This window comes from Colletotrichum graminicola (assembly GCF_000149035.1).
Source record: "Colletotrichum graminicola M1.001 genomic scaffold supercont1.39, whole genome shotgun sequence".
Classification (NCBI taxonomy): Eukaryota; Fungi; Ascomycota; class Sordariomycetes; order Glomerellales; family Glomerellaceae; genus Colletotrichum; species Colletotrichum graminicola.
Window position 1 is genome coordinate 132,467 of NW_007361043.1, and position 20,225 is coordinate 152,691.

Genomic DNA, 20,225 nt, shown 5'->3' on the forward strand with positions numbered 1-20,225 from the left:
CCTCGCTCTTGTGATAGGCCCCCTCCCCCTCGGAGAAAATGAACATGTTCAATCAAAAGATTAGATATGGGAAATTTCGTCATTAAAACACACGTCATCAGAACATGCCGAGTCCCGTCACGAACCATGTGAAGCTGGCTACGGTGATCATGCTCATACCTACAGCCATACCGACAGCCTTGTTATTCAGGGAGGGCGCGGACGACTTGCAAACTGCGCAATGCCACTCGCTCAGAGGCGTGTACTGTTGGGGCAAGTACATGCCAAACTTGAAGCTGTTCGAGACGCCCAAGTAGCCGGCGGCTGCAGTCGCGCTGACGCTCGATTCGGCATCGTAAATGACGAGGGTGTACTCATCATTGCGCAACGGGGCCGAAGGGTCAGACGCTTGCACGCTCGAGTCCCAGGTGAAAGAGGCGGGTTGAGCGAAGCTCATGTTCTGAGTGAGCGTCCACGTCTGGGCCATGGCAGAGCAGGAAACAAGGACGTCGATGGCGGTAGGCGTGGCCTGAAGATTCGTATAGTTCCATCCCCAGGTGACGTAGTCTCCAATCTTGTATAGGTTTATAGCCTGTTGCATGGGTGCCGGTGTAATCATGACAACAGAACCGGGAGGGTCTGTATCGTCAAAGGTGGTCGGCCCTGGCTTGCCGGTGCCAGTCTTGGTGCCAGAACCCGTCTCTGTGGAGCCCTTTGCGGTGTTGAGGTTTGCGGTGTTGAGGTTGGTGGTTTTGGCGCCGCCTGTCTCCGTCCCCTCTGCAGTTCCCGTAGCCGTTGGTGTTGCTGTAGCCCCTGATTGGGGGGCCGGAGTTTGAGTTGCGGCAGGAGCTGGGGAGCAAGGTTAGCTGTATGGGTTCACATACACAGAGCGGCTAGTGGTATGGAGGCAACGTATCACAACATACCGGAAGATTCGTCGTTCTGGCGCACAACCAGGGCATCAACATCCGGAAGCCATCTGGGCCAGGCGGAAGCCAGAGGGGTTAAGGCAGCGAGGCCAAGAGCGAGAGACTGGACGGCCTTCATGGTTCCGAAAAAGGAAGTGGATTCCTAGAGGTTCGAGGAATACTGAGGAGTGAACCAGGTTCCTGGAGGAATGATGTCGTCGATTGTTTACTGGGGAGGAAACAAACGGTACCAAGCGAGTGCAGTCGATCGAGGACAAGATATTCTGTCTCTGAGGGGAGTTCGAATGGTTGTGTTGTCGTGGATCGAAGGGGGTTTGAAGTAGAGTCGCGGGCACCCCTTTTCAGGAAGTGCAAATTCGTGATAGTAGTACCGGGATGTGGTGTTTTTTTTACTTGTCGATCTTCAAAACTGGGGGTAATCGTTCTTTTCTCTTCAAATATCCTCCTCTTCTGATAGCAACAAGAAAACGAGCGGTGTTTGGATAAAAGCGAGTGTCGACGTTCCGGATACAAACAACAAAAAACGGACGTGAGGAAAGGGCGTCGGACTGCTGCTGGGAAGCAAATCACATGAGTTGGGGGGAGTGGTCAGGATCGGGGAGAGAGAGCGAAGGAAGGGCGAGAAGGCGCTGGAATGGGAGGAGAGAGAAATTTGGGGCTCTACACGCTCAGGAGGGAACGTGGATGGGGCCCCGATTGATTAGGTTCTGTGGGTCCACAGCAACCAAGGCACCCCTCGACGGAACAGGTCACTTTGTCACTTGCACTTAGGTATACTCTCAGGCACTCCCCGGACTTCTAAGGGGGACAGGGCAAGCCGAGAGAGCCAGCGAGTGACGGACGGGATCATGACCAAAAAACAATGAAAAAATAAATAAAAAACTGGAAGCATACCTTGCGGTAAGGAACAGGGGCTGAGCCTGCTGGAGCCAATGCACCAGTGCATGGAAGGATGGGTGGCACTGCACACACACAGCCCAAGCTGGGGGGGGGAAAGAACATCAGACCAGTCAGCAGCAACTTAATGCTGTAATTATGTCAACATCAGCCGGGAATTGAAGAAAAACACGGGACGAAGAGTCTGCACCTTCAGGCACAAAAACAAGCCATCATCCCACCAACCTCCCCCAAACCCGACTGAAGCCAACCCTCTGCACTACGGCTTTGATGCACTGCAACTTATGTGGCCCTTCTCCGGCCTCCCTACCCGCCACCCACACCCTCCACATCCTTCTTAGTGGCTAAAGACAACGCGCCTCATCCTCAACAATGGTCTGAAGCCGTTTACCAGTGGACTAATCAGCAGCGTAGTCCTTCCTTGAGGAAACTCGGATGGCTACACATTGCAACAGCGCTGAGCCTTCTCAGTACACTTCAGGTACCTGGTGGAACACAAGGGCTGGCTACCTAGGGGGGCGGAGTGATCTGATTTGGTGACCTGGTGCATCGGGTTGAGGAGGTGGGCTCCACCCGGTGCATCGTATTCCTCCCCCGTTCCTCCACTAGTGACGCTGCTCACTGGTCCAGTTCCCCCGCCCTCGTTCGTGTTGGCCTTTCGCTCCTCTAAAAATAAGCACTGGGACACATGCGCGCCTCCACAGATTCGGAACTGTGGCGAGACTCGCGCTCTGCCATGGCTTTGCGAATGCCGACGATGATTTCCTTTTCCTGAAAAGCCTCACAAGCCCCCAGCCGGTATGCCGACGATCAATCATCTGCCGCCGTTGCCTTCTGTCAGGCCTCCTTTTGGCCTGCTTTCGATGAACTAAGATATGTTAACACCGAGACCCCTCACGGATACCCCGACTCCTCGGCGCGAACGGCCCACTGCAGGTTGCCTTACCTAGGTACCTTATGTAAGGCTTCCCATGACAAAGTCCCACACAAGATGTCCTCGGCTTCGGACTTCAAGCGGCTAGTGGCCCGTAACACCCCAGCCAAGAGTCATATGCTCTTTGCCCAACTCATCGTATCGGTTTGACTCAGATGCTCCATAACCTGCCTGTGTGCCTGGACTTCGGACCGGCATGCACCCATTGTGCCGGGCACAGCATAGAGTAACATATGGTGGTCTTGGCCCACTTCCATCAACCTTCAGCAGGTTTTAAGATGCATATCATGCCCGTACAGGGCCGAGCTTACCTTACTCATCTTCGTAGACGGTACGGGCTGTTGCAAAGCAACTGCGCGAGCGAGCGTCAGAGCACGTGAAGTTTGGTGCAAGGAGTTTGGTGCAACTTATTCACGAGAAAATTGATGAATTGGCCCGTCCTGCTGGGATCGACGTTCGAAGCCGGGATTTCACACATCGTGACCCCTGGCTACCCGTCACCGGAACACCGGGACTTCCCAGCTTTGTACGGCAAACGGTTTCCCGTTTGCGGAACCTCACCAACGGTTACTACACCAATAAGCTGAACAACCTAAGATCATCCAGCGCCCCAACGAGGAATACATCGTACATATAGCCCGTATCTAACTGCTTTTAGCAAGAGCACCATACACAAGAAGTCAAAGCTTTGACCACATAAAGTGCACTAACGTTTCCCCTATCTTGACTCCTTTACGTCACTAGATACACTCTCTAGAAACTAGATTAGCTTTAGTAAGGAGAACCGCAATTAAGCTTTAGAAAAAGAAGAAGACAGAAAGACGCATAGAATTTGAGGTTAGGATTAGGGGTAAAGTTAGTGAGAAATATGTTTATACATAGAGTGATGAGGTTGGGTGATGTGTAGGAAAGTATTGGTGTACAGGCTAATACCGAATCACGACCAGAGTGACGAGTGGATACTTTTCGATACGCGTCGCTGCCATCCGAGACATACACGCAGCACCTTCTTCTTCATTGCGCATTCTCGTGACTAGTAGTGCTGTGCTTGTCTACCTAGGGCCGTTGCAGCAAGTTGAAGAAATACGGACATTGGGGCGGAGAGGTAAGCAATGCTGAGTCGGTATCACCGGAATGGCTGCTCGCCTCCGACCTCGAAATGCAATCCGATTCGCATCAATATTAGAATAGGGGTTGGGGTTTACCCTATTCGGCGAATTCGCCAGCCGTTCATGTCTCAAAAAACGAGTCCCCGGTCAATGTACCATTCGTTACACTACAGGCCGGAATGGAAGTACGTGTATGCACAGCACAGTCCAAAGCCGTGGATTGGCCTAGCGTTGGTTGGTCATTTTGCGACAAGTCTTCAATGCCAGATGCAGTTGTGGGAGTCCCCGAGCAATGCCCCAACAAGAAAAAGCAAGTTGCTGCCCGTAAAGACCATTGTGATCATTCAGGGGCGTCGTTTGTGGTCTTGCACCATATCGTCTGTGGTGCCTCTCTACTGGGTGTGATGAACAAGAGAAGAGTTTGGACGACTTGAGCCTTCCCGTCGGATGATCGTGCCGGCTCAGGGACCACCCGCATCGCTTCCGCCACTGGGAACTGGCCTGGAGTTGAGCCACAGGTAAGAGAAGTGGGGTATTCCGAATTCGTCGACGAGCAGGACCATAGGTACTGGTGATAAGCTTATCGATAACACAGTCCAGCTTGCTAAGATACTTAGGTACCTAGGTACCTAAGAAACGCCCGTCCAGGTGCTTGCTTCACCTGGGTATGTTGGACCTGCCGTCGTCGACTTCACAGTGGCGCAACAAACAACCTCTTCACTTCAACCTCTCGGCCAACTTGATTTTGTCGTTTTTTTATGCGGAAAGCCATGGCGTCCTCCATAGGTACTCCGGTGTCTATTGACCGCACCTATCTTGACACCCTTATCGGAAGGTAAGACCTACCCACAACCCACTTGAAGTTGGCCCGAGTTGGCGTACGGGCCGCTGTGAGTGAGGCTGATGAGAGAGCTTGAGAGAAGCTGACCACTTCCGCAGGGCCCAGTCTGTGCGTCCCGTGGCTTCTTATCTTTGATGGAATATTCCTTGTCTTTCCAACATTCGGAAGCTGACATAGCCTGTGTTAGCATGCTGGAGATGACACTCCTTCGGCTCATCCCACTATTACCATTGCCCGTGTCGAGTATGATACCCTTGTCAGAGCTGCTCGGGAATTCTGTATGAAACCCATCCTGCATTTTACACATCTGAGAACCGCAAGCGATGTCGAAGATCTACTCGAACTGACTTTTGATAAGCAAACTTACGCCGCAACCTCATGCGTGGTGGTGTGACCGTAGAGACCCTTGCTGTAAGTCGGGACCCCACATCTTGCCCCGATTAACGATATCTAGCTAAGCAATGGACATCTAGGTCTTGACTAGCGACGAGTCCAACTGGGACGAAGACAGTGCTGGGCAACAAACCGATGCTTCCGCTTCTGCGGATTCTCAGGATGTCATTCAACGACCAACCCACAAGCCTCGGGTGACGACGATCACTGCTGTGCGGGGTCCCCAAGGCGGACCGTACAACGGAAAGCTTTCCGTTCCTCAATCTGTCAAGCAGGGATGGGCCGATGACGAGCCTACCGCTCGTGGCATATCTGAAGCAACAGCTTCCCCTATGGAGGCCGAGCACGGGCTCGTTCACAAGGAGGACACACGGTTGTCTGTCCAGCCACAATTTGAGAGAATGGCTACAAGAACCATTCTAATGTCTAACCTTGCCGAAGGAACAGCTCACGCCGATGTGACGGATGTCGTTCGAGGTGGCCAGTTGCTGGATATATTCCTGAGGACCCACGACCGCTCTGCTCAGGTATCTTTCTTGCACGCCTCGGACGCCAGAGCCTTCCTTGAACACACCCGGCGTCATGACCTATACATCAGACACAAGCGGGTGAAGCCCTCCACTCACCATTTATAAAGATACCAATCTAACCAGTATAGCAGGTCGACGTCCGATGGAGTGATCGACAGTTCATTCTCCCAGGTCACGTTGCAAGCAAGATCGGAATTGGTGCCACGCGCAATCTTGTAGTCCGACGATGCGACCCGAGCCTCACCGAAGAGGGCATTCGTGACGACCTCGAGCATATCCACAACCTGGTGGTCGTTCAAGTGGCCTTTAGGGGCGATAGCTGCCACATTAGCACCAATTCAGTTCACAATGCTATGTTTGCACGGACCTGCATGATGAGTCGACAGTAGGTTGACGACCTCGCTTGCACTGAAGTAGCCGTAAGCTGACATCGCCACAGGAAGTACAAGAGATCTAGAATTGAATGGGACGTCGACGAGTGTGCCCAGCCTCTGGAGGTTACCCAGACTCACCGGGTTCAGCCCTATGTACTTTCGTCAAAGCAACCCATGAATCCCATGGCGAACCGCTTCGAGGTCCTGAAACTGGACGCCAACGATGACGATGAGGAGAATATTCCCCCGGGTTACCATCCGCAAGTTTCTATGGATATCATGGTGTGACGAACGACAACAGACTTCATCGAGGACAGTCTGTATATTCGAAATTGTAACAAAAGACGAAGGCTGTCCAGTCTATCGGTGCTCTTTTTTAGCCCGCGGGATTACGCTGAGTTGGGAGGAGGGCCTCTGTCATGCTTGCCGGATAACGGAATGGAGTTGGTAATACCCCTCGGACTGAACATGTGGATTCTTTGCTCCTTGAGTGCATCTTGGCAGTTTTTTTCCTTCGCCAGTTAGGGGGCGTCTGCGAGGTTATTCATTTGATAGATTCCTGGGAAGGAAGGATGCTGAAAATATGCTTATGAGTATCCTTTGTGTTCTGTCTATTGGCTTTCATTACATGGCTTATACGTAATCTCTAGGGAAGCTCAGGTGGTTTGGGGTTGCGTTGCGTTGCCCTCGTCAATGATTAGGCCCAGTGACTTCCAGCTCGTATGCCCATCTCATCTAAGGCTTGCTCTGCTGGAGGTTATGAGGCCTGTTTTAGAGGGTCTGTATCTGCCTGCAGCCATCATTCCTTCCCTCTTTTTGGCAATTACACGTATTCATCCCGCTCCCCGAACGGGCCCGTGACGTGTAAAGGCTCTCAACGAATCATAGATTGTAGTGGAATGTTGACTGAGAATGCTCTCTTGGCCGTTGCTTCCTCGCAACGTACTGCCCTCAGATATCGCTTAAAAACCATGTAGGCAATGCTACCGTCCAAGACTGAGGTCAACACCCGTTACGGGCCAGGCCTGCCCAGCGGGGCAGCGGGGGCTAGCAATCATCTATATTGCTATTTTGTACCTCGCAATCATCTCAAGCCATGTAACATTTGTGGTCTGGAAAGCGTAATTGGTACTCGTCGCAATCACGCATGAGTATGGGCTTCCAAGTTCCGGCGGCTCAAGCAAAAAGGTTGAACATCTATTCCCACCGTCAAGCCAGACACAGCAACACCGGGGCGGCACCCACGCCCAAGACCAAGGCCCTGGAGCACTTTCGCCCCAGACCATCACAACAGACCAAAGGAACGCTTAGAGGATATTCCAAGCTTAATAGATGGGCATTCTGACCCATTAGGTATCCTTGCCTGATCCGTCTCCGGGAGGGGCGTGACGTTGGGCGCTGACTCTGTTGCCTGTATATGCAGTGCGTGAACGGGTTCTACTTGTGCTTAGGCCTTGGCGCCGTACTCGTCCACATCGCCCGATGCGATGGCCTTTCCGATCTACGAGTCCAAGCAGCCAGATAGCATGGCATTACACCCCCGTAGGCCTTTCTTGTGGAGCGCCAGGCCACCCTCCGGTTGTCCATGACGCCCGCACCGTTGACGGGCAAGTCGATCCGGCTTCTTCAACCTCTGTCAGCCTGGAGAGCATTTCTTACTGCCGCCCCCTTTAGAGCTTTCCCCCGGCCCAAGGACTGTCCAGCAAGGCGAATGAGGCGATTGCCGAATACACGCCGTCATCTCATCACTCGCACCAGGGATCGTGAAGTCCGCGCGGCGGAAGTAGAGCCGGCCGTGGTCCGCCTTTTGGATCAGCCTCTAGCTAAAAGCCCGCAAACTTGGCATTGGTGCGCCAGGAGAAGCTGTGCACACGCTAGACTGACGCCCAAGCCGCACCCGGTCATGAGAGAGACCTTGCGGAATCCCATAGCGTCGATGGTCACTGGCGGGATGGAGAGGGCATCTGGGGAGGCGGTGAAGAACATATTCCCTTCGAAAGCTCGCTTGCCGTTGGAAGACCCTACCAAGGCCGCCGTGCGACAGTTTGTGATATGCTTTCATCTTGACCTCCAACTAGGAGTTCGAAAGTCGTTTCTATTGATGAATAAGTACTTACTGGTCTCGCCGCCGAAAGTGAGTTGTTGACACTGGAAAGGTTATATCTTTCTTCTCTCTCTTTTCAATTTGAATAAAAGAGCCCAAGGCGTCACCTACACAACCTCGCCTCTTGATCAAATGATGTCAGTAGCGTGTCTTGCACACGAGGCTAGTCAGCGCTCAGTCCTTCGATGGGAAAGGAGGCGACACAGGCAAGGTAACTCCGACTCGATGTATCTACTCCCATGTCCCCAAACCAAGCTGTTGCCTCGCTTCTCAGCCTTCCTCCCTGTGTTCTGCGTCAAGATTAGGTGTCAGTGGACAAAGAGTGCTCGGAAAACAGCATAGAGGTAGGGAGGACTATTCCCATGTACTGTCAGACCAGCCGTGAGAATGCCTTACCGAGAACGATTCGACAGATGTCCCTAGGTCAGCATCCAGACCGGTGCGGGCGGCCGAAGATACATCACACCACCGAGCAGGACAGGAAACAGAAGATTATGCAGGGGCGAAGCTCGAGTCAGAACATGTATTGTACTTGGGCGTCAGCAGCATTCCCCAGATGCCAGGGTCCTTTATGTCAAAGGCGCATATAATTACTCGGAGTATTTGGTCCCAATTACCGTAGCAAGATTGGCAAGCTGGATATATTCCAGGGTATAACGTCTCCAGCTTGAATATCCCACCTTGCACCCTGACCCTGTCCCCCAAGCAATGATTTACCAACGCGAGCGCGTTGTCAAACCCACGAACCCATCGCAATGCAATACCGAAAACACAAAGATACAATCCACTAAAAGCATGTACTCCGGGGATACCCCGCGATGAACTCCTCAAGAACCAAGTCTGGCTGCTTGGTTGTCGTTCAGACAACCCAATCAGCCCTACTTGGCATTATTTGCCACTGATGCCAGGTAGCCGAGCAAGAAACTCCGGTCCGCTGGAGATATTGGGGTTTGGCTGCCGCGACGGGCCTCGGACAAGCCATCCAGGGCACCTTGTCCGCTTGCAGAGGCAAGAGACGCCACCCGCGAACGCATGGCGCCGTCAGATGGCGCCATCTCCTTGGCCTTTCCCTTGTCTTCCAGGGCCAATACAGGACCAGGGTTTGGCGACTGAGGTTTGCCAAAAAGCGAGAGAAGCTTCTGTTTCTGCTCTGTAGACATTTGTGGCTTCTGCTGCAGAGAGTCAGGCGCCGGAAGAGCTGATGCAGCAGGAGGGCTGGCCAGGCTAGCAGGCTTGTCCACGTCAGCTGTACCGAATACCGAGGCCATAGCAGGCGCCCGAGGTCCACCTAGCTTGTTCAAGTTTTCCGCTCGTTGAAGAATCTGGCTAGGGTGCATCTGTGGCGACTGGTGACTATAAGTAACGGCGTGGTTGTTCATGCCTTGGTGATACGGAACCCTGCCATCGAGGTTTCCTGGGGTATATTCCCCAATAGGCTGAGGGCTTCGATGTTCGTGTCTGCCAGTTTGTGCTTGAAGTGAGAGGGATTGGAGAGGAAGTTGCGAGGCAAGGTCTGAGGCGCCCTGAGGGGGTCTGCTAAGAGGACTACTCGAAATGGGCAGAGTTCCACGGTTTTGAATAATGGGGCTAAGGGTACCCTGATTGGCGTTTTTGGCCATTGATATACCCTTCATGAGAGCGGCGCTTGCGGTATTTGCAGGCAGCTCAGCGAGCTGGTTTGCGGGCGGCGAGCTGATTTCGGGTTTCTTGAACATTTGTAAGAGAGTAGATCTATGTGCCGGGTCACCGGGCTGTTGAACGCGAGAGTTTATGCCTGGGCTGTGTTGTTGCTGTGTGGGCCCGCCGTTGGAAACTGGCAAATGAGGCAGTTGGTTATACACCTTAGCACCTCCATGCCCATGAATACCGCCAAATTGCTGACCATGCTCCGAGGTTGTAGCTCCAAATGGCTGCGGGCCAGTGTGGTGAGTGCTTTCTGGAACGTTTGATCTTGTCTCTGACTTGAGAACTCCCAACAGCGCCATCGAGTGGTTGGAGAGTGGACCGCTAGGAGGCTTAGTTTGATACAACAAGTTCTGGTTGTGGTGTTGAATGTGCGCGTGCTGGAACTGCGCATTGGCCATGGACTGGTTAACAGTTCCCTGCGCGTGCTGAGGGGGTGGTGGTGGGGTAGTGTCAACGAACCCGCCTCTGCCCAAGAAAGTCTGTTGGACTTGAGGAGGCAGGGGTTGCGGGTGCCTCAATGGCGGCTGCGGCATGTACGCAGGGGCACCCATCACCGGCGGATCGTGATGTCTGGCTTGAGGGAGAACCGGCTCAGCCTTGCCAGGCTGACCAAATGCCCACGACTGCGGTGTTCCGTCTGGCACGACAGGGAAGCCTGGCGGGGGTTGGTAGCTTTCCAGAGGCGCCCGTTGCTTGGGGTGGTGCTGGCCGTGAGGACTGTGCGGTTGCGGTGCCTCTCTGGTGGTATGATCGAGGGGCGTCTGAGGAAGCTGAGCAGTAGCCTGGTTCTTGGCCTGGAGAATAGCAAGCAACGACGCGCCCTTGTCCGAGCCCACATCTGGGGATGCAGGCTTCGAAGCTGCCTGCGCGGCTGTTGGCTGGACTTTTAAAAGTCGTTGCAGTTCCTGAGTTGCACCCTCGAGGGTGTCGATACCCGGTGTTCGGTTCGAAACATCGGTGGTAGGCTCCGTCTGCCAGACATCGTCCTCGGTGACGGGCTCCTCATGAAGCGAGTAAGGGTTGAAATGCGCCTCGTTGGCAGCCTTGACGGCGTCCTTCCTTTTCTGTTGCACAACCCATTTTTTGAGAGGGACCAGGAAAGGTGCGACCATGTAGAATTTGTTGGCGTTGGCAGCAGCAGCGGCATCGTTCTGGGGCTGGTTCCCCTTCTTACGGAACGCAGGAAGCTCGGAGAGCTTGTACCACTGAATCTTGCTGATCTCTTTCCTCGTCCGCGGCTGGAAATGAGTGTCCATTGGTACGTTGCGGAAAACGTAGAGCCTCAGTTGCTGCTCTCTCATGGTGACCTCGATATATTTGACGTCACCCCTGTTCTCAGGAACCAGGCCAGCGGCGTGCAAGTCGTAGCCGGTTTCCTCATAGACCTCGCGAACAGCGCATTCAAGATCATCTTCGTCCTTGTTGATCTTTCCACGAGGGAAACTCCAGTTTGCTCCCTTCTTCCAGCCCTTAACCAATATAGTCGAATCCATTGCCTCATTGAGCAGAATGGCTCCCCTTACGGGTACTCTCGTCTTGTACTGCAAGAACTCTTCAAAGGCTTTCGTGTGGTTCTCGACCGAAAACGGCGCCAACAGCGGACAATGCTGGAAGATGCGGAGACTGAAGCTTCTAAGGGTCATGGAGGGGAGCGTGGGATCGAGCGGGCGGACGAAGTCTTCGTAGAACCATTGTGCCTCTTCGATTTGGAAGCAAATGCGTGCAACGGACGACAGGTCTTCTTCAGGCAAGTTGATGATGAAGCGAACACACAGGTCGTCCAACCCTATCAATTGCGTCAGCCGTGTTGCAAGTCTACGACAAGGTGTGAGGGTGTGAGGCTGAAGGTAGCTGTCGCCTCTGCCAGCTGCCTGGAGTGTGGGGTAACCAACAGTCTTCCAGCTGCATCTTTTCTTCGGCCATTTTGCGCGATGGCTAGCAACATGTCCCCCACAAAAGGTATTTGATATGTGATTTAGTCGCCTGTTCCTGGCACTGCAGTAACGGCGGGAAGAAGGTCCTGGCGAGAAGTATGAGTTGGTTTCAAGGCGAGGAACGGCGATTGCATGGTACGGAGTAAGAGGCTTGGGTTCGGTCAGGCTCAAAGATTCCCCTCTTGCGACCGGAACGCGCCTGCTACAAGGAAATCGAGAATGGCGGGTGGTCCAGTGGGCTGGATTGGAATGACAGTTGAAGCGTGGCTAAAGTTTATTGTGTATCTCGGGGACGTTGGGATGCGAACACGTTCACGAGCGGCCTCTCTCGGGATGGTGGTGGGTTTGGTGGGTTTTGGTGGTCGGAGGATAGAAACGACGCAGTGCCTTCTGTGTTGACGATGGCAGACAAGGCAGCTAGCTGGTTTGGGCAGTAGAGGCTACGGTCAGGTTGGCGTCGGAAGCCTCCGCAGGGAAGTGGGAGGGACGTGGCACATGCTGTGTGGCTCATGATTGGACCACACTCTCCTCAGCTAACTCCTGTTCAAAATCGCACTGTCTATGTTGTCTGCATCATGCAGGATTCTACAGTGCGTATCGAGCTCGAGTCGAAACTGTTGTGGTATAGTAGCCCATTTCTCCAGCTTGTTACTATGTAAGCACATGAGATAAGCACGTCACTTCCGTCTGGCCTCGACCGGTCATTGCCAGCCATAGTGTATATCACGCCGCCTCTGCTTGGAGAGGCACTAAGCATCTGGCTCAGCAAGCAAGTCCCCCCAATCTCCTCCAACCGATTCCCCATTCATCCCGAGCTGGAAAACACCCGAGAGGTCGAGGCGTCGAAGCAAGGTCAAAAGAAATCTGGAGAAGTACTCAGCCACGATGCGGCTGTGTAGGTCACCTGCCACACTTGCGTGGCTGCAGCGGCTTCACTGTCAATGCCGACGCTGTCCGGCTGAAGAGAGCAGATTGTTCGAGCGGCGCCTTATTGGAGCCCAGCCGCCTGTTCGCTACAGCATGATGTGAAACACAGCGGTCTAGCCTGTCAGTGCCCCACTGAAGAGGCCTCTCGGAAGTGTGTAGAGTGCATTGGCGTGCAGTGACCGACGGAATTACATCATGGCCGCCGAATGGTCCCCTGACATGTCAAAACAGGAATTTGGCACAGCGGCTTTGAAGACGTTCCTGCTGTATGTTACGTAGGGGAAAAGAGGCAGCTTTACTGGAGTGACTCGGACCCTGCATAGCCATGGTTCTCACTTTTCTTATAATTCCTCGCCCAGTTGCCGCAGCCGGCTTGGGAGTTCTTGTTCCTCCCACCACAGTCACCTTTCACAACTATTGCCGATAGTTACTTTGTTTTAACGGCACCGAAACGCTACTCACTTACACGGCGCCCCCCTAAGACAAACGGCCGTCTCTGACTGTCTCAGTACGTCACTCATTACAGCGAGTGACTGGGAAGCGCATTGTCGCGCAACTATTTAGTTCGAGACTTCGGCACTCACCTGCGATCCATCAACGACACCGCTGCAAACATGGCAGGTCTTATTGCGAAATGGATCAGCAAAAAGATTCTGGCAGAGAAGGTGGAGAACAACTTTGGCCGCGAGGTATGGCTCACCTGAACGATGCGCTTTTGTTAATGACTGTAACTGACCTCATTACCAGGATCCCTACTTCGAGACCGTTCCCGCCACCAGGCTTGATGGCACCCCCACCGGCAAGGTCAAGAAGCGCAGAAAGGCTCTGCCGCCAGGGATTTCAAAGCAAGACGGAGAAGTTTTGACAAAGGTCAAGCGTCGAGCCTATCGTCTCGATCAGTCGCTGTTCACTTGTTGTGGTGTCAAATTTGGATGGGGCAGCGTCATCGGCCTGATTCCTGCGTGAGTACAACCGATCCCCTGTCGCACCATTCACCCCACAATGCTCTTGGCAGCCTGTCGACATCTGCTAACGTCGCATTCTGTCTAGCATTGGGGATGTTCTTGATGCCTTCATGGCCATGATGGTGTTCAGAACATGCTCAAAGGTCGAAGGTGGACTCCCAAATTCGGTCAAATCCAAGATGATGTTTAACATCATGATTGATTTTGTTATCGGCCTTGTGCCCTTTGTAGGGGATGTCGCTGACGCGGCTTTCCGCGCCAACACCAAGAACGCCATTGTCCTCGAGGAGTATCTTCGCGAGAAGGGAAAGAAGAACTTACGCCGCAGCGGAGCACCCATTCCAGCGGTTGACCCGAGCGACGCTGAAGAGTGGGATCGCTTGCAAGGAGACCGCACGCCGCCCGAGTATGTCAGCCGGGAGCCGTCTCGCAATGGACGCATGTCGTCGAGTCGTCAGCACTCATACAATGGACGCGCCCCAGCTGCGCCCGCCAACGCCGCGGTTAGAGACGAACGGGGTCGAGGCTGGTTTGGGTTTAGTCGGTCGAGAGCCGATGATATCGAGTCAGCCCGCGACCCTACCGATAGGCCAGCACCCCGAAAGTCGATGAGATGATTATATTGACTTGTACGAGCCGAAGGGCCGGTGCAGACAGCTCTGTATGTGAGGCGCTTCGACAGTGCTTTATAGTATTGGCTTTTTCTTCTTGCTTTGCCGGGGGGACGGCAATTTAAAGCCTTCTCACGACGCCCATCTTCAGGCGCGTCTTATTTATGAATGACTGGACGATTGAGCACGAACACGATGCGATAAATTTTCATTGGCATACCCACTTCGCGTTAGTTGCGCTCATAGATGATTAATGAAACACATGCACAAATAGTCTCGACGTATGCGTGACCGACTGTTCGAATTCGACGTCCGTGCCCAACAGGTAAAGGACGATCAGCACGATGATGATGAATCTGTAAACCCGCTTCAACATATCCACCAGCAGCCCAGAGTCACGCCCAGTCAGGATTTGTCAACGCTTAGATGAGATGGCATGGCTGTGAAGTCTCGGAGGACCGCCTAGGTTCCGCAGAGCGGAGCTTGGACGTATTCGGTTTTATCTGATCTGATCTGATAATCAGGGGACGGTGGGGAAACGCGTCGAGTCGTAACACCGAGGACGAAACCAGCAGAAAGGTGGGCGGTCGACAGATGGAGGAAATTGCCGGAAACTGGAGCGAGTGGAGACGCGTCGAGCCAGCGGAAGCTCTTGAGGTCTCGGGTCGCTGGGACAATGGAGCGACTTTTTTTACTCTTGGTTTCCTAGTCATGACATCGTGTTGCCTGGTTGATGTGCCGGGGTGGAACGCAGGCGGCTACATCAGCTCATGTCACCATTACAAATGGTGAAAAGTTTTAGAGAGGGAGGAGTAAAAAATGAGGGCTGGGCCTGACTTATCTCATTTTGGACCGTATGTTTGCAAGATCTGGAAGTGGAAAAGCGAGACGGGGCCACTTCCACATTGGCGGCGCATTGGAGGCACGCTGGCACTTTAGCAATGGAGCGAAACGCGCCGGTGATCGCGGTGGGGAGGGATGGTCCGAAGACGCGCTTTTTAATGGGGCTGGGGTGGTCGAGCCTGGAAGTTGGCGCGTGGTTCAGCGCAAAAGTAAACGCGGGACCCCCCTGCTACGCGTCCGGCGTGAAAGCGCTCTTACTTGGTACAAAAGCTCCTGCCTTTCCAGAGCTGTTCTCACACTCATTCTTCACTCTCAACCAGAAGACAACAGCCGCAAGAATACCACCGAGACGAACTTTACACTCTGAATTGATTCCTCACAAGAGTCTTCCTTACTTCAATCACCATTCTTGTCTTCGTCCCTCGCTCCTTTACCACACACTCTCCTCATTATGTCTGTTGAAGTCACTCCGTCCAAGCAGGTATGTCAAGTCACGCCAATCCGCGCCGCATCCCGGCCGCACCTCTCCCCACGCGCGTCCTTGAAATGCAATCACTAACATCCCTTTCTTCCAGGCCGCTGCTGCCCTCGATTCTTTCAAGATGGAGTCCCCCGTCAAGAAGCTCAACTTTAACGCGGCCGACAAGGAGAACCAGCCCCTCGCTTCTGACGTTGCCCCCGCAACCGAGAACACCGACCTCCAGACTAAGCCTACCCAGGAGATTGCGAAGCAAGAGGCAAAGCCTGTTGTCGTCCCCGGCATCAAGGAGCAGGAGATGGACGAGCCTTTGCTCCAGGAGAACGGCCAGCGCTTTGTTCTTTTCCCCATTAAGTACCATGAGGTATGTTTCAACTCGGACGCGTCTCGGACGCGTAAAGTGGTTTTTTTGCACGTGCGAACCTTAATTGACTTTTCGTGACGCATAGATCTGGCAGATGTACAAGAAGGCCGAGGCCTCCTTCTGGACTGCAGAGGAGATTGATTTGTCTAAGGACCTGCACGACTGGAACAACAAGATCAACGAGGATGAGAAGTACTTCATCTCGCACATTCTCGCCTTCTTCGCCGCTTCCGACGGCATCGTCAATGAGAACTTGGTCGAGCGCTTCAGCGGCGAGGTTCAGGTGCCCGAGGCCCGTTGCTTCTATGGCTTCCAGATCATGATGGAGAACATCCACTCCGAGACCTACTCGTTGCTCATTGACACCTACATCAAGGAGCCGGCCCAGCGCACGTACCTCTTCAACGCCATTGACACAAGTATGTGAACCCCATCCCCCACGCCTCCAATTGAGCACGCGTCTGACTTGCCATCACAGTTCCTTGCATTCGTAAGAAGGCCGACTGGGCTCTCAAGTGGATTAGCGATGAGAAGTCCTCCTTCGCCCAGCGCCTGGTTGCATTCGCTGCCGTCGAGGGTATTTTCTTCAGTGGCGCCTTTGCCTCTATCTTCTGGCTCAAGAAGCGTGGTCTCATGCCCGGTCTGACCTTCTCCAATGAGCTTATCTCTCGTGACGAGGGTCTGCACACCGACTTCGCCTGCCTCTTGTACTCTCACCTCAAGAACCGCCCCAGCAAGCAGGTTATCCAGGACATTATTGTCGACGCTGTCCAGATTGAGCAGGAGTTCCTGACAGAGGCCCTTCCTTGTGCCCTGCTCGGCATGAACTCCAACCTGATGAAGCAGTACATTGAGTTCGTCGCCGACCGCCTCTTGGTTGCCCTTGGCAACGACAAGGTCTACAAGTCTTCCAACCCCTTTGACTTCATGGAGAACATCTCCCTGGGCGGAAAGACCAACTTCTTTGAGAAGCGTGTTGCCGACTACCAAAAGGCTGGTGTCATGAACAGCACCAAGAAGGCACAAGAAGAGACCACCGAGGGTAAGGGAGAGAACGGCGGTGACTTCGCCTTTGATGAGGACTTCTAGATCAGGAGCGTCCAAAGTTTCTGTCCTGTTCTTTCCCCCCACATATACCCCTTTGTACGTTTGCATAGGCACGCATGGTGTTTGCCAGCGCAGCTTTTCACACTCCACACCTCAATCACCTCTCAATGAGTTAGGGCATAGAGTTTTTTGTTTCTTTCCTTGTCGTACATACATGGCGTTGGCGGGGATTCTACAGGGAGTTAAAGGCTCCCAAGGGCTGGTCGATTGGATGACCGTGGAACATGGGGGGCATAAATGTCTTTGATGGATAATGTACTGCAGTGAACTTTATTTAGAGCAATCGCATACGGCAAATGAACCAAACCAACTGTCCCTATGATTGTATGAGGATATGTCATTTTGACTGGTAGCATGAGTTACACTGCAACTCTTGACCAGTCCAGTCACGATCTGTCCATTTTTTTACGCCTTGAATGAATGAAGTGTGCATGCACCTGAGTCCTACAGTTGCCTTCTAGCAGACCACCTGATCTTTTGATGCCATACTCAAACTTGAATAAGTCTAAAATTGGTCAGAATCCTCGAGTCGCACATTTCGACGCTCGCTCTCCCAAAAGTAAGTGACTATACCTCCGTACCTGTCCAGGACTCTCAATCCCTTCACACCCACTCATTTCTTGCCTTTCTTCTTCTTCTTCACACCTCCGCCGCCGGCGCTAGCCGGCGTCGGCGCGCTAGAAACACCGCCGACGGGCGTATCCTCTCTGGCAGCTTGGGCTCGGGCAACACCGCCAGCCAAGTTGGCGGCATCCGCCATCGGCTCATCCTTGACCTCGACGGGCGCCTTTGAGGTCGACATGGTGCGGCCCAGGGTGCCGAGGCAGGTGACGAGGCGAGAGACCTCGGCTGCCTTGGTGGTGCGGTACTTGAGCGTGACGCCGCTGGCTGGGTCGAACGTCTTGAGGACGAGGGAGCCACGGGGCGGTTTGGCGTCCGTCATGGGGGCGTCTTCGGTGACCGTGGCATCTTCCGTCAGTGTCTTGGTCTTTCGCGGTTTAACGGGTTGTATCGAGTATTTTGTTGTGATTCTGGTCTGGTTGAGGGAAGGAGCACATCGTCACTAGTTAGCCAAGGGGCCTTGAGTTTGGGAGAAAGGGCGAGGAGATGAAGCGGAGACGAAAGCAGGTCGGGATGAAGACTTACGGTTGCTGGGCGGGCTTGGAGGAGGAGCGAGGACTGCTCCAGCCATTCCTGGCTGGTCTTGTAGGTCGGCATTGCGTGGTGTGGTAGTCGGCCGGAGTCTTGCGCGCTGCTGGTCTGTGTGTTGTAGGGTGTGCGCACCGCTATTGTTGCCTTTTTTATATGTCCGTCGATGCGATGAGGAATTCGGAGAAGGCGCGATTCGTGCTGGGTAGAGCCAACGGTTGTTTGCAGGGGAGTGTGAATTGCGCCGTGCTGGTTGGTCGAGGGGTGACGTTCGGCGTCTTGGAGGTGATAGGTTAGTGTGGCCTTGTCGGTGGAGGATGCAATTTTGGTGGGGTTCTGCCAAAGCTGCTTCGGAATTGTGCATGGGATGTTATGAGGGGCAGCGAGCGCTCAGCCGCACAACGCCCAGAGCTACATAGCACTACTTCGTTTTACACAGTGGAGCACGAATTTACGGCGAAGCTCATAATGATTTATCGTTCAACACAGGTTTTTACTTTTTAACACGGATTGGGTATCTTTTATCCTAGACTCCGAAAATGATTGACATTTCTTAGTTAGATCGCACCCCCCCCCCCCCCCCCCCCTTCCAGCTCCTATGCCTTCTCCATCATTTTGGTGAGTTTCATGCATGAGGATCAGGCACCCAGAAGAGGACTTCTTGATCGGCAGTCGCAAAGAAGTTGTAGCGCGGGTTGAAGGCCATCACCGCCGCCTCCCGCTTATCCTCCAGGGTCCAGGATGGGTTGAGAGTCCTCGTGTCGTTCTGCGGCGCCGTCAATGTGTCCCAAACCAGCACGTCCTTCTTAGAACCGCTCAGGACGTACCGGCCGTCCACAGAAAAACAGCACTCTCCGCTACTCTCCACCGCCGGCTGCTCTGCTCTGGACGTCCTGTTAACGTTGCTGGTGGTCGTCTCGCCCGCAGCCAAACGTCGGGATCCGCCCTCAGGCTTGAGCAGGTATGCCTTCAGGCTTCCGTCGAAAGCGTCCAGTAGGAAGTGGCCACTGCCGCGTGTACCTACGAGGATGTGCTTTCCGTCGTTTGAGAATTCCAACTTCGTCCAACCCCTGACAACGAATTGGGGGTCAACATGCCGTCCGACTTCAACAAGATCGAAGGCTGCGAATGGCGCCTTATCATAGTTGCGGCAGTCGTAGAGCAAGACGGTACCGCTGCTTGGAGAAGCCACTGCAAAGATCTGACCTGAGGGGTCGTACGCGGCAAGGTATGGAGAATTAAGGTTCAATTGACCGCACCACTGCTTCGTCGAAATGTTCCAAAGGCGCACAGTATTGTCTTGGCTGCAGGAAATGAAGTTGTCGGCTCCCGGGTGAACAGCAATGTCCGTGACACTTCGTTCGTGGCCTTCAAAGTATCGGATGAAGGAGTTGTCGTGCGTCGCCAGGTACCGGATCTGGTCTACGGGCGTCATCAGCAAACGAACAGCGGCTCTGGGTCCAGGATTGCTAACCGTTCTGTTTCGTACTCGCATAGATGATGCTGGAGCTGGTGTGCGTGAACCGCGCCAATTTGACACCGTACTTCTTACTGAGTAAACTCTTGTCATGTCGACCGTCCTTGACGTTGTAAATTTGAATAGTCTCGTCGCTTTCGGAGGTCATGAGAAGCTCGCCGGGGTCGTCGAAGTCGAGTGATAGCACATGGGGCTGCGGGCGGCCATCTTTGATATCGTCTCTCTTAAACAGCTACAGCATGGTCAGGAAAGCTTTCAAACAGCCCTGCCGCTTCCTCTCCATACCTTTGTCGGGCGAAACGAGGGAATGACCTCGCTCAGTTGTGTGGTGTTGTTGGTTGCTAGGGAGCGCGTAATGTTGAGTGATGTTCCGTTAGCTGGGGTTGACTCTCGATAGTCAAGGTCCATAGGTGTTGAAGCCATGGCAGGCAGCTATGTGGGAAGTGCAGGTAGCTTTCCTGCCTCGATTGGTCGGACAACCGTTTTCAGTGTTCGTGTCGCAAAGATGGAAGCCAGCTTGGTGCTCCGCTTTACGTCCGCCTAAGGGCGAAATCAGTAACCGTACTGTCTGGGCCCTGTGGCCTGTTCCGAACT

At 53.6% G+C, this 20,225-nt stretch overlaps 7 protein-coding genes across 7 annotated transcripts; 3 read left to right on the forward strand and 4 right to left on the reverse strand.

Moving 5' to 3' along the window:
• Positions 1-97: 97 nt before the first annotated feature.
• GLRG_08427 (uncharacterized protein) lies at positions 98-1,026 on the reverse strand (the record flags this gene model as incomplete). Its single annotated transcript, XM_008099112.1, has 2 exons — positions 98-828; positions 906-1,026. The coding sequence occupies 2 exons, from the start codon at positions 1,024-1,026 to the stop codon at positions 98-100; spliced, it is 852 nt and encodes a 283-aa protein (XP_008097303.1).
• Positions 1,027-4,618: 3,592 nt separating this feature from the next.
• GLRG_08428 (uncharacterized protein) lies at positions 4,619-6,274 on the forward strand (the record flags this gene model as incomplete). The annotated part of the gene is made up of 7 exons (XM_008099113.1): positions 4,619-4,683; positions 4,788-4,797; positions 4,877-4,967; positions 5,048-5,100; positions 5,163-5,690; positions 5,744-5,997; positions 6,052-6,274. The coding sequence occupies 7 exons, from the start codon at positions 4,619-4,621 to the stop codon at positions 6,272-6,274; spliced, it is 1,224 nt and encodes a 407-aa protein (XP_008097304.1).
• Positions 6,275-8,968: 2,694 nt separating this feature from the next.
• GLRG_08429 (uncharacterized protein) lies at positions 8,969-11,699 on the reverse strand (the record flags this gene model as incomplete). Its single annotated transcript, XM_008099114.1, has 2 exons — positions 8,969-11,562; positions 11,669-11,699. 2 exons carry the CDS (start codon positions 11,697-11,699, stop codon positions 8,969-8,971), a joined length of 2,625 nt encoding a protein of 874 aa, XP_008097305.1.
• Positions 11,700-13,251: 1,552 nt separating this feature from the next.
• Positions 13,252-14,219, forward strand: GLRG_08430 (PH domain-containing protein; the record flags this gene model as incomplete). The annotated part of the gene is made up of 3 exons (XM_008099115.1): positions 13,252-13,326; positions 13,385-13,599; positions 13,688-14,219. The coding sequence occupies 3 exons, from the start codon at positions 13,252-13,254 to the stop codon at positions 14,217-14,219; spliced, it is 822 nt and encodes a 273-aa protein (XP_008097306.1).
• A 1,288-nt stretch (positions 14,220-15,507) lies between these two features.
• Positions 15,508-16,987, forward strand: GLRG_08431 (ribonucleotide reductase; the record flags this gene model as incomplete). Its single annotated transcript, XM_008099116.1, has 4 exons — positions 15,508-15,537; positions 15,632-15,898; positions 15,984-16,317; positions 16,377-16,987. 4 exons carry the CDS (start codon positions 15,508-15,510, stop codon positions 16,985-16,987), a joined length of 1,242 nt encoding a protein of 413 aa, XP_008097307.1.
• Positions 16,988-17,618: 631 nt separating this feature from the next.
• On the reverse strand, positions 17,619-18,223 carry GLRG_08432 (uncharacterized protein; the record flags this gene model as incomplete). Its single annotated transcript, XM_008099117.1, has 2 exons — positions 17,619-18,041; positions 18,152-18,223. The coding sequence occupies 2 exons, from the start codon at positions 18,221-18,223 to the stop codon at positions 17,619-17,621; spliced, it is 495 nt and encodes a 164-aa protein (XP_008097308.1).
• Positions 18,224-18,779: 556 nt separating this feature from the next.
• GLRG_08433 (WD domain-containing protein) lies at positions 18,780-20,054 on the reverse strand (the record flags this gene model as incomplete). Its single annotated transcript, XM_008099118.1, has 3 exons — positions 18,780-19,576; positions 19,629-19,863; positions 19,917-20,054. The coding sequence occupies 3 exons, from the start codon at positions 20,052-20,054 to the stop codon at positions 18,780-18,782; spliced, it is 1,170 nt and encodes a 389-aa protein (XP_008097309.1).
• Between the last annotated feature and the right edge of the window lie 171 nt (positions 20,055-20,225).